This window comes from Centropristis striata, chromosome 1, assembly GCF_030273125.1.
Source record: "Centropristis striata isolate RG_2023a ecotype Rhode Island chromosome 1, C.striata_1.0, whole genome shotgun sequence".
NCBI lineage: Eukaryota > Metazoa > Chordata > Actinopteri > Perciformes > Serranidae > Centropristis > Centropristis striata.
Window position 1 is genome coordinate 20,172,302 of NC_081517.1, and position 16,883 is coordinate 20,189,184.

Consider the following 16,883-nt stretch of genomic DNA (forward strand, 5'->3'; position numbering starts at 1 on the left):
CACACACACACACACACACACACCACACACACACAAATACACAGAATACAAGCAATGCATGCAGCACAGTGTTAGACAATGAAAGTCATGCAGGGAAACGTTTTTGTCTGTGCAGCCCAAACGTCCTGTTGCCCCCTCACCATCTGCGTCTGCACCGAAGGAGGCGGGATCTAAACCCACCAAGAGCAAGACCAAACCACCTGTTCGTCCTCTCCCCTTACCTCCTCCAGGTAGTCACAATCACTTAAATCTCAAATTGCAAAGTTAAAGGAATCTTGTGGAGCTTTCATTTCTTCATGTCTTTCGCCAAAAGTGTATATATATATATATATATATATATATATGTATATGCACATATGTATGTGTGTATAAATACATATATATATATACATTATATATATATATATATATATATATATATATATATATAATGTATGTGGGTATATATACATGTATATACATTATATATATATATACACATACTGTACACACATACTATATATATAGTATGTATGTATGTATGTATGTATGTATGTATGTATGTATATATAGTATATATGTATTATAAATAAATACAATAGGTTTTAGCAGCAGGTAGCAGTAGGTAGTGCAAATAGATTAGTATAAATAAGATGCAGTTGACAGTATATGAATACGCTAAAAGGGATAAATACAGTGCTAAACAGATCAGTGCAGATGTTCAGATTTTCAGTGGCCGGAGGGGGAGTGTGGGGAGTGCATTTCCACATATGTAACTTTATACTTCTAATGCAAATATTGTACTTTTACTCAAGTAAGGGATCAGAATACGTTTTTTTTACCTGTTTAAATCAGCTTGATTAACCTCTATCTGAAATGTGCAAATTGTTCTTACGTTCACCCACTAGTTTGAGGACTTAAAATGTGTCCAGTGACAGTAATTCTCATTTACTGACACGAAATTACCATTATTAAGCCAATTATTGTTATGTTCGAGACAAGGTCAGGAGCACAGAAGTGCAGTTAAACAGAGACACACTGAACCTCACAGCTGCAGGTGGCAAGGCACCATCTGATCCTGTTTATATCCAGATTGTAGAAAATCAACTGTCCTGTCCTCTTGTCGGCATTTGACCTTAAAGCATTTGGGTTCCTGAAAACAAGATTTCAATAATATTAGGATAATAAGATATAACAGTGGAGCAGTCACACTGTTCCGTGAAACACAGCAACACTTAAAGGGATAGTTCAGATTTTGAACTGTTGAACTGTATGAGGAACAGCTTGGAGAAGCAGCACAAAACCTCAGCAATGTACTGCTGTGAAGAACATATTTAAGACAACTAAAAAAAAACCCAATGTCAATTTCGGTGCACACTATATTTAGAAGATTTCTGCTGCTTTACCTTGCCATCAGACTTTGTGACAGGAAACCAAAGCTGTTATATCCATATTTGCTCTCTTCAAAGCCACCAGACTCCTTTTTACAAAATAAAATAATTTAACCTTGCAGAACAGGAGAGTTGCTGCTCTACTGCTGCCGTGATCATTTAGTTTATTTGTGTTATTGTGTGACTTCAGTGAATCTTAATCCTTTACTCTTTAAAACACAATAGCACAAACAAACATACTGACGGAGGCAGCGGTAGACCAACAACTCCTTAGTTCTGCAAATTACAATTTTTTTAATGAAGTTTGGTGGCTCTGAAGAGACCATAGATGGATATAATGGCTTCAGTTCGGAAAGGGCTGTCTGACAGCATGGCAAAGCAGTGAAAATATTCTAAATACACACTTAAAGTATAATATATATTGATTTATTTCAGGTGTCTAAAATTTGTTTTGCAGCAGTAAATTGTTTAGCTTCTTCTTCCTGCTTCTCTACTGACGATGGATACTGTAACTACCTCATACAATCCCACTTCAAAAAATTCTGAGCTATTTGTTTTCCAAAATAAGCTTGTTGAAAAAGATGACTCTAAAACGTAACGTGACCTGTTTGGTGCAGTTTCTCGAGAGCTTCCTGTGGAGACGGAGACCATCCAGACACAGCTTCATCAGAGAACCAATGAAGAGCACTACACCTACACCAACGTTCCCTGGAGACTGTACCTCAGGAAGGAGGTCGGTACAGAAAGAAATACACAAACGTCATGATCCACTGTCAAAATGTTTGTATTCTATTGTGAGTATTTTTTTTTCTTCTTTTTTTACAGGTTTTTTATCCCAAAGACAGCTTCAACAATCCTCTGGTGCTAGATCTCATTTTCAAACAGGTAAGTTAGGAAGTATTTGAATTTATGAATGGATGCATGAATTAATTAATTAATTAATGGATGAATGGATGTAGCTTCAGCAAATTAATGCATTTTTTTCATTCACCTTTAATTAAATTATTTTGTTAATTCTTTCACCTTTTTACCTCTCACAAGTTGTGCTTCAGAGTTTTACCTGACAACAAAAAAATCACGAAAAGATCAAACTAAATTATTTCCAACATGGCCTCTCCTTTGCTCTGTTGTCTCCTGCAGATAGTGAACGACACTCTGTCAGAGGCGTGCGTTCGCATCACCCGGGATGAAAGGCAGAAAATGAAGGCTCTTTTCGGTAGTCCGTCTGTTCTTCCTGCAGACATTCCTTTTGACTGTACGCTCTAATCCAAACACATCTCGTTGACATTCATGAGTTCACGTGTCTGTTTGTTTGTTTGAATGACAGCTAAACACGGGGTTCAACAGAATATGGATCCGGTGGAGGAGCATGTGAAGAAAACAATCGTGACGGCTGCCAGGGAAACCTGGGAAATTTACTTCTCCCGTCTGTTCCCTGCATCGGTGAGGGCGGTAAAACTTTAGAGGAAAATGATTACTGAGGGTGTTATTTTTCATTTTTATTGAGTCTGTGTGTGTTTTTGTTTGTGTGTGTGTGCAGGGTAGTGTAGGAACAGGTGTGCAGGTGCTGTCAGTGTCCCACAGCGGTATAAAGCTGCTGAAGACCGTAAAAAGTTGCGCTGCAGCTCCAGACTACTTCAGAGTCCTGCGGCCCTACACGTATGTCCTGTTTTTATATCTTTGTTTGCAAATTCTTACTGGCATTTGTTTTATCTTGTTTGGAGTTTGAGATATGCTAGCGCTCAAAAGTTTGGGGTCACCCAGAAAATGTCTGTTGTTTTCCATGATAACAAACTGTTTTATTCATGAAATGAGTTACAAAATGAATCTAAAATATAGTAAAGACATTGACAATGGTAGAAATAATAATTTAAACCTGTACAAATCCCCAACTTTACCTCTAGATACTCAAATCAGCACAAAACAGTTTCCAGCTGTGCTAACATAAAGCTCAGGGGTTTTAATGATCAATGAGCTTTTCAACACTTGGATTAACACAATGTGCCACTGGAACACAGGAGTGATGGTTGCTGACAATATATAATCGATATTCCATAAGAAAGTCAGCCGTTTACAGCTTAAATAGTCATTTACCACATTAACAGTGTCTAGACTGTATGTCTGTTATTTTAATTTTTAAAAATTTTGCTTTTCTTTCAAAAATAAGTGACCCCAAACTTGTTTTGAGTTTTTGTCATCTGCACCTCACAGTTCATGTTATGGATTTCCTTAAATAAAATCAATGTGAAAACTTCGACTAAATTCACAGGACCTTGCAAAATACTTTTTTATTAAGTTTGGCAGTATAACATCTCTCATTTTCTTATATATCTGCAATAAATATTAACACTTGACAATTAAAATAAGTTTCAGGAAGATTAGAATAATCCTTCTTAGGAAAATATAGAGGAAAAGAAAGTGTGGTTTTTCAGCTCTAAGGCTATGTTTTGCAAGATGTTGGCACTCATTTTTTATGCAGGGTCAAATAGCTTTATTTTATATTATAAAGTATTATTATACAATATTGATTCCACAAAGAATCATCATTTGGTTGCAAGAAAGTCAAAAGTAGTGGAGGTATTCATTTTTGAACATTAAGGATTCTTCATCCGGATAATAATTATTAAAAACATTTTGTTTGACTACTTTTTACAAGAATACAAGTTGCAAATTATCCTGAGGCTTTCTTCTTTCTTCTACAGTAAAATGACATCTTTACAAACTGCATAAAAGGAAAACAATGGATTGTCATTCAAAAATATGTACATTTAGCATGTAGATTGTCTTATATTTGGATTCTGAAACACTGCAGTTATTTATTGCTGTATTCCATTGTTATTAATATATGATAACTATTCATTTCTATTACTTCTGTAGCTTTGTTTTACAGAACAGCTGTGAGCTCTTGTGCTATATCACAATTTGCACTGTTTTTTTTTTTCAGCTACGCAGACATCCTGTTTGTAACCATCCCCTCTGAAAACATGCTGGAGTTCAATCTGACCAACGAGAAACTCATCCTGTTCTCAGCCAAGGCGCCGCAAGTCAAACATCTCATAGACACCTTCATCAATGAGATCAAAAAGGTACTGCACACACACACACACACACAAACACACACACAGACATCCGCCCTCTGTATTCTGTAGTCTGTATTTTAATGGTTACACTTACTGTGGTCAGTGCTTCAATCCTGTCAGAAAAAAACTGTTGTTCATTTTTTTTTTTTAGCATTTTTGTTTCTAGCTCAGCCAAAACCATGAACCTGAAACAGTTTCAGCTAAAACATGAACAGTAAAAGGACTTTAGCTGTAGTGTTGAAGTGTTGATTTTACCTCGATATCTCTCTGTCTCTTACTCATCCGCACATAGACTACCAGTCAAAAGTTCGGACACACCTTCTCATTCGATGGAATTCTTTATTTTCACTGTTTTCTCTGCATTGCAGATTAATATTTAAAAAAAATAAGGACTATGATGGAACACATATGGAGTAAACAAAAAAGTGTTAAACAAATCAAAATATGTATTATATTTTAGATTCTTCCAATTAGTCACCTTTTGCTTTGATGGTCTCAAACACATTAACCCTTTGGTGCACAACAAGGGTCTAAAGTGACCCGACTACGTTTTTATGTTCTATATCTTTGCAATAAATTAATTACATCATTCAGTATTGCAGGTTTTCCTCAATTAACTTTTTTTTGATCATCATACATTCAGATTTTTTGTTTTCATTTCTTACTTTTTTAATAAAAGCCCTTTTTGTACCACTACGCTTCTAATGCACAAGGTCATTTTTTACCCATGTGTGTAAACTGTATGGGTGTATGGATGTAATAATACAAAAACTATTTTTCTTCATAGTTCTTCAAGTATGAAAGGATAAATGGATATAATGATCTGTTGTAATAAAAAAAAGATATTCAAACACACAGCCAGCATGAAATAACATGGGAAATTCATTTGGGTCTTTTTTGACTCATTTGTGCATTAGAAGGTGTTTATATGTTGTGCATCAAAGGGTTAAGAAGGCAAGGAATTCCACAAATTAACTTTTTGACAAGAGTCACCTGTTAACTGAAAAACATCCAGGTGATCAGCTCATGAATCTGACTGAGAATAACAGACAAAACATCATCAAAACAAGAGGCGGATACTTTAGAAGAATCTAAAATATAAACATATTCTGGTTTGTTTCACACTTTTTTGTTTAATACATATTTCCATATGTGTTCTTTCATAGTTTTGACGTCTTCAGTATTAACCTACAATGTTGAAAATATTCAAAATGAAAAAAATAAATTGAGAAGTTGTGTCCAAACTTTTGACTGATAGTGTATTGAATGTAACAAACTATCATTTTATGTGAGTTTTATGAAAGATGTAGAAAACAAATCAGTGACTCAAGCACACGTATATGAGTTCATTAGATTAAATTTAATACAAATACTGCAGCATTACAGGAACATGTGATAGTGTGAGATTATCCACTCGTGTGTCTTTCTTCCCTGCAGGACTCTGACTACGTGATTGCAGAGAGAAACTTTGTGACAGACGATCGATCGATGCTCAGTTTTCACAAAGGTGACGTTATCAGGCTGCAGGTTATGGACGGACTAGAGAAGGGTGAGACACTGCGGTACTGTACATGTATAAATGAAAACAGAATGGATCAAATTCAGAATTCAGTGGATACAAACAAAAAAAAGTTTGAACATTAAATATCTTGTTCAATACATTGTAGGTTGAAAAATTATTTGTTAATCATTGCATTCTGTTTTTATTCACGTTTTCCCAGCATCTCAGCTTTTTTGGAATCTGCGATGTTGTAGAAATCCTGCTATCTTTTGAGTGAATCTATGATCCAAGCTGGTGTGTGTCTGTGTTTTGCCCTCCAGGTCACAGCTACGGCTGTGTGGTGAGGAAGAAGGTGGTGTTTCTGGAGGAACTGAAAAGAGAAACTCAAGACTTTGGTGAGATTTCATTAAATCCCTTCATTTTACTCTATAACAAAACCAGTCAATCAATCTGTGAACTTCCCTTTTCCTGCACGCAGTAATCAGATGTCATTGCCAAGGCTAAAAAATAAACAAGGCAACAATTCAAACTGACAGCTGTGATAGATTTACTAAGCTGGACGGTGTCTGTGTCCCCTGGAGGGGTGATGGTATCTTAGGACAAGGAGAAATAGGTGCGGTAATGTTGACGGGGCCCACAGCACTTTTAAATACAATATTGTATCAGAAAATTATATTTCAGATGGAAGATGGCGATGCAATTTGAAAACTATTGATTCATTGATTCATTTCTTGAGGACACAAAAGGTGAAATAAGATCACAGGTCATGTCTTTCCATTTCTTACCACACATTTGACAGGACAAAGTCAGGGTGTGCTTTCACATTTATTTTTCTAATTTACTGTGATGCATTTATTTCTTCTTTGCTCTCTCACATTTGGACTTAAAAAACGTCCTGAAGTGAACCTCACGTAGCACACAATGGTCAGGTTTCTCTGAATTTCCACCATACAATCCACTGAGATCTGTTATCAGACTTAATAGGGTAAAAAAAGGCTACATTTCTAAAGGTATGAACTTTAATTATATCAAATGTGAATGTAAGGTGTCAGCTGCATTACTAATTAAATTTTCCATCAAGTATTGAAAAGTCAAGGGTAGCTGGGAGGACAGCCTCTGTGTGTGTGTGTGTGTGTGTGTGTGTGTGTGTGTGTGTGTGTATGTGAATATTAATGTCACATTGGACTTCATGCAGCAACATTTTCTTATATTCTCAATACATTTTCTAAGACAAAAGTAATTCTTCAGCATCCAAATCTGCTGTAATCCTAGTGTGCTGAATGATGAATCTCACTCGATCATAATTGTTAATTAGCACAGGGAACGCCCCCGAAACATTATATAAGAGAAGTGTGTACTGTGCAAATACTTGAGCACAGAATTGGAGACATGCCACCAAAAAACAGTTGTAAGCAGAAGGGAAATCGACATTTTGTTAAATAAACTCAAACAAAGTTAATGTGATTTTTCAGAGTGTCAGTACTCACTGATATTATAATCAAAAATACATATATCCAGTCATGGAAAAAATTATTAGACCACCCTTGTTTTCTTCCGTTTCTAGTTCTTTTTTATACCTGGTACAACTAAAGGTACATTTGTTTGGATAAATATAATGATAACAACAACAAAAAATAGCTCATTAGAGTTAAATTTAAGAGCTGATATCTCAACATTTTCCATGTTTTTCTTGATAATAACCAAAATCATTTGTCCAAACAAATGTACCTTTAGTTATACCAGGCATTAAAATGAACAAGAAACTGAAGAACTGAAGTCTAATAATTTTTTCCATGACTGTATATTTAAAAAAAAAAAACCCAATTCTAAAACATATAATAATCTAATACATGAATAAAATTGCCTAGAATGCAGATTAATCTATATTTGATTATATGATACCATTTTTTCTCCTTTTTTATGTTCATGAAATTTGGCATATGCCCCAACTGTGCATCTTTGAGTCTTGTACCCATTTCTTATAATACATCCATGTCTCTGACCCAGACAAGAGACAAGAGACAAGAGGGTGAAGTAAAGCAAATACATCTTGATCGCCCCCTGTTGGCGGGCTGCAGTACAACTCATTTAAATCCCAGCTGATCCATATTAACAGATGGGACATGAGTCAAACTAAAAAATCTAAATTAATGATGAACAAATTTATTCCAAAGACGGTTTCTGTCATTATAAGTAATTCTTACCATGTGGTATAATCAAGTGTTAATTCTTCTGATAAGTTTAGTTTTAATTAGTTTTCTGATGCTATAAAAAGGGGGTGAAACATCATGATTGACAGCTGGTATTGGCCCATGATTGGTCGGGCGGGTGTATGGGCAGGACCTTAATACCACAGCTTCAACTCTCAATCACTACTGCGCTTATTCTGGCTCCAAATGATGGCAGCGCCAGTGGCAGAATATTTTGGCTTGACTTACAATAATTTTGGCTTCCTTTTTGTACAATAGTATGGTATGTAATACTATGTAAATGACGCCTCCACTACAGCGCTTGAATGACATGTCCACAGTTTTTCATAGATTAATACCATTTATCATAGCTTTACTCAAAAGACAAAATAAAGCTCTAATTTACAAATTTCATCACATAGCATTTGCAGTCAAAAAAATTGTGTCCCTCTCCCAGGAATCTTGCAAACAAATTAATTATGCACATGCGCCCTTATTTCCTCGTTATCTCTGTGGTTTAAGCTAACAAAAAAATAATAATAATAAAAAAATGCTGTTCTTCTCTTCTTAAACATAAAGCACTCCTGTAGCGATTACAGATGGCACTCATGTACTTACTTGATTCCTGTGATCTAAGGCTAGTACCATCAGGTTGAATGCAATTATTGTAAGTTGCTTTGGACAAAGCTAAAGCATGTCAGCTAAATGACATGTAATGTAAAAACAAAAAACAAACAAAATGGCTCTTACAGGTATGAAGTGAATATATGTCGTCTACCTTCATATACAGTTGATGGTCGAACCCAGAAGTCATTGACCTTTGGGATTTATAGAGGATATACAATTAGGTAAAGATTCAGACATGGTTTGGGTTTAGCATGTTTGGGTAACCCTGCAGGAAATCAATGCAGGTCAGTGTATTGCCCTCACAAGTGACAGAAATACTCCTGTGTATAGCATCTATAACTAGAAAATTTCCTCAGGGGAAATTCTGAAAGGGCCACGGGGGCTACTGCCGGTGTGTGTCCACTATGATGAGATGCCGAATGTTCCAGGACAGAGGTGGACAGACTGGAATTTCTGGCCTCAAACAGAAAGCATTTTTGGCAAAACCATAATACCTATCATTGATCCGACTTCACATTGAGCGTCCTGGGTTTTTCCTGAACGTCTACATATGTTTGTTTTTTTAAGAAAAATGAAAAAATAGCTTTGTTAGAGCGATCTAAAAAAACTGTCACATCTCCCTTTTTCAGAAATCTTCCTGCATTTTTAATATAATAATGAGGCTGTTGGTGCGTGTTGGTGGCGCGTTTGTGCGTTCTACGCCCAAACTATAACTCTGACAGCTTTACAAGAGGATTGTGAGTGAGAAGACAAGTTTTCCTACGTTTCTATGTATAAATTATTTCTGTAGAGTGGAATTTGCACCCTTGAGCGCAGTTTTCAAATGTATTTTTTGACAATTTTTTCTCTCCCTCTACACTCTTGCGATGATGTCACACACTGTGACACGAACATACTAGGAAAAACTAGGAAAGAAATTGAGAAAAAAGTCTAGAAATATCTAGAAAAGCTTTAGAAAAATTTAGAGAAGGATCTAGAACAACCTAGAAGGTGATATTGAAAAAAAATCTAGAGATCTAGAGCTTTTCTAGATTTTTCTAGATTATTTTCTAGATTTTTCTTAATCCTTCTCTAGATTTTTTGAAAGCATTTCTAGATTTTTCTAGATCTTTTTCTGGATTTTCTAGATATTTGTTTTCTAGATCATATTCTAGATTTAAAAAAAATCTTTTTATGGATTTTTTCCTAGTTTTTACAAGAGCATTTCTAGATAATTTTCTAGATTTGTCTAGATCCTTTTAATTTTTTGGAAATCTTTCTAGATTTTTCTAGATTTTTCTTAATCTTTCTCTAGATTTTTCTAAAGCATTTCTAGAGGAAAAAAATCTAGAAAATCCAGAAAAAGATCTAGAAATATCTAGAAATGCTTTCAAAAAATCTAGAGAAGGATTAAGAAAAATCTAGAAAATAATCAAAAAAAATCTAGAAAAGCTCTAGGAAAAACTAGGAAAAAAAGTCTAGAAATATCTAGAAAAGCTTTAGAAAAATTAAGAGAAGGATCTAGAAAACTCTAGAAAGTGATATTGGGAAAAAAACCTAGAGATCTAGAGCTTTTCTAGATTTTTCGTGTGTGTACACTATGATGAGATTCTTCAGAGAACTATGCCCTTTGTGTGTGTGTGTGTGTGTGTGTGTGTGTGTGTGTGTGTGTGTGTGTGCGTGTGTGTGTGTGTGTGTGTGTGTGTATTTAAAATCACATAAAGTTACCTGTGTGTGCGTGCGTGCGCGCGTTTGAAGCATGTGTATGCATATGTGAGGAGTGTGCGCGCTTACGCGCAAGATCATTGCAATCAACAGAATTAACTGACACCTGCCAATGTCCTGGAAGAGTGACAGCAGCCAGAGGTGGACAGCCTGCATTATGTGTGGGGTTATTAGCGTAGCCGAGCGAGAGAGCTAAGTCTTGTAAATGAGAGAGAAAAGCATGCAGATACACATCTGACTGGTGTAAATGAAAAGCTGACCTGCTGTTAGAGGAAAAACAGATATTGATCAGGACTTACAGCAGGGCGGCAGGTTGTTTAGAGGCACAAAGCACCTGGGTGTGTGTGTGTGTGTGTGTGTGTGTGTGTGTGTGTTTTCTAATCCCTCTGCTCTGTGTGTCAGGTTGGAAGTTTGGTGCTGTGTTCGGCCATTTTCTTGTTTACATAATTCCATATGTGTACCATCATAGTCCTTATTTTTTAAATATTAATCTGCAATGGAAACAGGATGACAGGATTGAAGCACTGACCACAGTCAGTGTAACCATTAAAATACAGACTACAGAATACAGAGGGTGAATGTCTGTGTGTGTGTGTGTGTGTGTGTGTGTGTGTGTGTGTGTGTGTGATCAGGTCAGAATGTGCGTCCTGTGTGTGTTAAAATACAACACTAAAGAGATTGCAAAATAGTGAGCTAGTGTTATAGGGAACAAAGAGAGAATTTTGTATGTGTGTATGTGTGTGTGTGTGTGTGTGTGTGTGTGTGTGTGCGCGCACGTGTTTTCTAATCCCTCTGCTCTGTGTGTCAGGTTGGAAGTTTGGTGCCGTGTTCGGCCGCTCCGGTGCGTTCCCATGCGAGTGCGTCCATCCCGTCGCTCCTCCTGACTTCCTGTCGCTGCCACTGGACCGCAAGTCAGAGCCACGAGGAGGAGCGGGACAGTTCGCCGTGTCATCAGCCGTCGCTGTGGCCGTGGCGTCCACCATGGCGGCACATGAGATAGATCAAACGATAGAGGTACAGAGGCACACCTGCTCACATACAGTGTGTTTTTTTCCTTCTGTCAGTCAAACTTATGTGAGTGACAGATTGTTTTTCTCACTGTCAATCTTTTTTTTTTTTCAGAAGATTTCCCTTGACGGCTTTGCTGAAGGAGATCTGGATGAGAGGGCCCTGCAGGACAGCAAATATGACATGTTGGAGTTCGCCAAGAAGTACTTCAGACAGGGAAACAACATGAAGGGGTGAAACACAGCGAGAAACTTGCACACACACACACACACACACACACACTGAAATCCTCACAAATACACAGAAAAACACTAACCTCACACAGAGATGCTCTCAAATCCAGTGGAAAAACGCAAAATACTTTACCCACCATGTATCTTTAATTCCTGAAGAAAATGGTAAATTCTTGATGAATTGAAGTAAATGAATGCCACGTTTAACAACAGCAAAACTATATAGAAACATGCTTTTGCAAATTTTTCACACACTTCATGCAGTATAATCCAAGACTGTCAAGATTGCAGCTGTGCGTAAGTAAGACTTTTTGTTTCAAATATTAAGATTTGTTTTAATAAAGGTTTGCTGTTGTTAAAAGCTGCCCCCATTTAGTCATCAAGGATTTTCTCCATTTCTGGATTGTTTACAATGGAAGCATGTGAGAAAATAATGTTTTTTTTAGTAATTTAAGGTAACATGAGGTGTGTCATTGATACACAAATTGTGATTTATAGGGTGAAGTATTCCTTAAAGTACAAATTAGAGGTACTTTACTGTATGATACTGAGTAACATATTGTGATTTATGTTCTACTACAGTCATTTACAGCTATATTTACTTGTTTTGTTTTTATTTGTACTTACAAGCATATCGTTGCATGCAATATGATATCTAACATATCACATATCATAAAATGTAATTAACATCAGCTCCATCTAAACTAAAACATTACCTTTTTTTTTTTTTTTTTTACATGTCAGAGCATCAATACTTATGATTGCACAATAAAATTCTAAAACATTCTCAGACTTCAGTGTTCATAATGGAATATATCTGCAAAAACAAATATCTGTATTTTGATTTTTTTTTTTTAATAATTTACTAAATCATGTTGCAGTCCAGAATATCAATCAAACTGCTGTTGGGTTGTTTCAATAGGACATTTGAAACTTTTTTTAAATTTTGCTTAATCATGTATTTGTATTGTGCAATCAATGGGATCTAAATAGTGTTTATTCATTTAAAATTGCTTTTATGTATGATCTGTTTTTGCAAATGAACTCTTTATATTCAAACACACTTTGTCTCTGATGCTTGTGTACCTTTTATCAAGTTACATTTTAAATGTGGGCCTTTTACTTGTAATTGGGTCTATTTATAGTGTTTTTATTGCTGCTTTTACTGAAGTAATCTATCTGAATGCTTCTGTTTGAATCTAAATGCTGCACTTTGTGTCTGGTTTTGTGTCTCAGAGATACCCTGAAGAGCAAAAGTAAGAACAGAGACTCCAGAGAGCCCATTGAAATGATCAAGTTCACCAAGGTATCTTTCTCCTTGCTATAACTGAAAGCATCTTTAAGTTTCTCATAACTCTTATGCACTCTGTGGGTGTATTGAGTAGTTAATATGACACTTTTGTTGCATGATTCTCTCCTGTGCAGACTCCTCTGACTGAGTCTCTGATTGAGTTCATGGACCCAGCCATGAACAGAGTGGCAGCGGATCTCTTCCTGTGTAAGTTCTCACCTTCTCTCATCGCTCCTCTAATTACATCATCTTATTACGTTACTCTTATTACACCTGGCCTCCGATTCATCCTCCGTTAAAATGAGACGTTGTGATCAGATTTGAAGTACTTGAGTGCTGCATTTCCCTATAGAATCTGCTATTCAATACGACAATTTAATACACCTGAGCCAATCAGCACTTACCCAGAGGCTGTTTGTGCCCTCTTTATCACCCTTAATCATTAATACGCTGCTATTTTTCCTTGCTGTAAGACACTGTAGGGCTTTGTATGTATCGTTACGTAGTTTTTATTTCATGTGCACAACAATTACAATGAAGCAGTCATTGGCAATAAACATCTTGGCTCTCAGGATCCCTCCAACATAGCTCATTAAATATGTATTTAAAAGAAAAAAAGATAAAAGCAAACAAGTAATGCAAAATAACTGCAAGTTTGATTATAGGGATAAAATATAAACAAATAAAATAGAAAATAAAATAATATACACAAGTGTAAAACAATATTTGCAATTACTAAAGTGAATGTAAACAGATATGTAGCACATTTATATTAATAATGAGAAGACATACATTTATATAAGTATTAAAGTATATTAAAGGTAAAGTGACGATCAAACAATGATGGTGTGTGTGTTTATGTAGCGGTGATGCGTTTCATGGGCGACTCTCCATCAAGAGGATCGACTGAACAGGAAGTGGTCAGCAATTTCCTCAAGGTAAATACAAACACTGTCTCTTTCTTAAGCTGTCATTTTCTTTTTGGCTGTTTGCTAATCTGTGTGTGTGTGTATGTGTGTGTGCGCGTGTGCATGCGGGTGTGTGTATGTGTATCCTCCCCTCAGCTCATCGGAGAGTTCACCTTGATGAGGGATGAGGCTTACTGCCAACTTCTCAAACAGCTTACAGCTAACACCAGCTCCAAACCGTGAGTCTGCTCTCCCACATAAACAACACACAGCGCACACACCACCAACCCTCCCACACTGCACTCCTCTTTCTTCCCCGAGCCTGTAATCCTGAGTGTGTCCGTGCACTCTTGTGTTGTGCAGTGATAGTTGCCAACGAGGCTGGAGGCTGCTGTACATCCTGACCGCGTTCCACCGCTGCTCTGAAGTCCTCAAGCCCTTCCTGCTGAAGAACCTGCAGCAGGCTTCTCGCAGCGCCGGGGCGCAGTATCAGGGTAAAAAACACACTATCAGCAAAGTTTAAAACTGCTTTGAACTCTTTACCAAAGCCACCAGAATAAAATGTTCTATTTAATGTGTCAGGCATCGCGAAAGCATGTGAGCAGAACCTGAAGAAGACGTTCCAGTACGGCGGCCGCAGTGTTTCCCCCAACAGCATGGAGCTGAAGGCCATGATGGTCAGTCAAATTATATTTATTGTTTAGGTCCTGTACTTCAATAAAACGTAGAAAGTATGATTCAAGGTAAACATATGAGAGAGAGAGAGAGAGACCAGCAAACAGTACTACAAAGAATAATATTCACAAGAACGTTCAAGAGTGCAGAAAAGGTTTCCAGTGAATTTGATTACAAATAAAGCAACAAATTAATGTGGTAGCCGGTAGAATTTGAGCTCATCATCAAGGATAAAGCTGATGATATTCTAGGTTGTATGCCTCTGTGACAGCTGACGACAGAGGCATTAGTATTATTAGGGCCTCGGGGCAATCGCACCGAGCACTACTGTTATACTGTGGATTTTTTCTTCTTCCTCTTCCGGACGCAATTTCATCCCGCTACTAGTCCTACAACTCAAAGAGTTGCAGGACAAATTATATATCAAAATGTGCGGTTTGATCGGGATCGGTGTGCTATTACTTTTCTCTACAGAATACACGTAAGTCGCGAAAAACTGCCCAAAATTTTGCATTGAAATGAATGGGACGGCCGAAAAAAAATGAGTGAAAAAGAACAATAATTGGAGATTTTTAAACGTCTACTCCTCCGGCATAATTTCACCTAGAGACTCCATTTAAACTTTAAACAGTAGACACAAGTCTTGTGTATCGGTGTATTAATCCACGTTTCGATAGGTCATATAGTTTTTTATCAATCCCTGTTCAATGACCATGATCATTTTTGGAGAAATTCTGAGATTATAATGGGTGTGTATTGCACGGAATGTTCGTGTCACAGTGTGTGACATCATCGCCAGAGTGTAGAGGGAGAGAAGAAATTGTCAAAAAATACATTTGAAAACTGCGCTCCAGGCCGCAAATTCCACTCTACAGAAATAATTTCTACATAGAAATGTAGGAAAATTTGTCTTCTCACTCACAATCCTCTGGTAAAGCTGTCAGAGTTATAGTTTGGGCGTACGACGCACAGATGCGCCACCAACACCACCAACAGCCTCATTGGCTACCATATTAAAAACGCAGGAAGATTTCGGAAAAAAGGGAGATGTAAAAGTTTTTTTAGATCGCTCTAACAAAGCTATTTTTAAATTTTTCTTGAAAAAAAACAAACATATATAGACGTTCAGGAAGAACTCGGGACGCTCAAAGTGAAGTCGGATCAATGATAGGTATTAACCCTGATTTCCACCGGGCGCGTTACTGCAGCGTTAGCGTCAGCGTCGCGTACGCCGTTGCAAATAGGTAACACTCTAATCAATGAGAGCATTTCTACCAGGCGCGCTGCGTAACGTTACAGCAGCGCCACGTCATCGTCTCTACGCGAGCATTAGGTAGGACTTCTATTTCTCCGCAAGACGCTGCCAAATCGCGTGAATCTCAACAGAGCAGATCGCACCAGACAGGAAGTCCGACTCAGAATCAGCGTAAAACACTTCCGCCCCTTTCAAAATAAAACACAATACGCAGTTCATGCAGCCTAAAACTACTTCACATCAACATTATGTTATGACCGGGGCACCAGATCAGCAATCAATCAATCAAAGGGTCTCAGAGGATCGGCGACACGGACCACAAGAGACTGATTGTTGAAGTGGAACATCATACAATCATTAATGACTATCTACCAAGGATAGATGGTCAGATCAACATATCTTTCACGTCAGAGAAGCAAAGTAAGTTGGTTGTTGTTGTTGTTGTTTACTTTATACACACAGTTTATCCATAGACTGTATAAATAGAGTTTAGAGTTTATCACGGAATCTTGCGGTCTCCCGTATGGTCAGGATTATCGCGTAATCCGGTTATCTCGCGTGTATACGACCGGCTCGCTAAGCTGACGTGACGCTGATGTAACGTGTCCGGTGTGAATTGACGCCGGGCAGAAGACGCAGCAAAACCGCGGTGGAGACGTGCTGCTGCTGTAACGCGCCCGGTGGAAATCCCCAGTTATGGTTTGGCCAAAAATGCTTTCTGTTCGAGGCCAGAAATTTCAGTCTGTCCACCTCTGCTGTCACTATGCCGGAACAGGTGCCAGTTAATTCTGTCGATTGCTTTGATCTGATTGCCTTTGATCTTTGATGTGATTACAGTTACAGATAGACACACACACACATGCGCGTAAGCACGCACACTCCTCACACATGCATACATATGCTTCAAACACACACGTGCACACACACACACACACAGGTAACTTTATGTGATTTTAATTACACACACACACACAGGTAACTTTATGCAATTTTCGCTACACACACACACACACACACACACACATTTTGAGGTTATCATCAT

At 37.4% G+C, this 16,883-nt stretch overlaps 1 protein-coding gene across 1 annotated transcript in view; it reads left to right on the top strand.

The window, feature by feature from the left end:
- The window catches only part of myo15ab (myosin XVAb), a 70,657-nt gene that overhangs the window by 45,139 nt on the left and 8,635 nt on the right, over positions 1-16,883 (top strand). Inside the window, exons 50-66 of the mRNA XM_059334140.1 lie at positions 116-230; positions 1,988-2,103; positions 2,196-2,255; positions 2,511-2,586; positions 2,698-2,813; positions 2,911-3,029; positions 4,315-4,456; positions 5,888-5,999; positions 6,272-6,346; positions 11,280-11,485; positions 11,594-11,712; positions 12,949-13,018; positions 13,138-13,210; positions 13,868-13,941; positions 14,068-14,150; positions 14,275-14,405; positions 14,494-14,588. Coding sequence (XP_059190123.1) covers positions 116-230; positions 1,988-2,103; positions 2,196-2,255; positions 2,511-2,586; positions 2,698-2,813; positions 2,911-3,029; positions 4,315-4,456; positions 5,888-5,999; positions 6,272-6,346; positions 11,280-11,485; positions 11,594-11,712; positions 12,949-13,018; positions 13,138-13,210; positions 13,868-13,941; positions 14,068-14,150; positions 14,275-14,405; positions 14,494-14,588 — 1,782 coding nt within the window. The remainder of the gene's footprint in view (positions 1-115; positions 231-1,987; positions 2,104-2,195; positions 2,256-2,510; positions 2,587-2,697; positions 2,814-2,910; positions 3,030-4,314; positions 4,457-5,887; positions 6,000-6,271; positions 6,347-11,279; positions 11,486-11,593; positions 11,713-12,948; positions 13,019-13,137; positions 13,211-13,867; positions 13,942-14,067; positions 14,151-14,274; positions 14,406-14,493; positions 14,589-16,883) is intronic.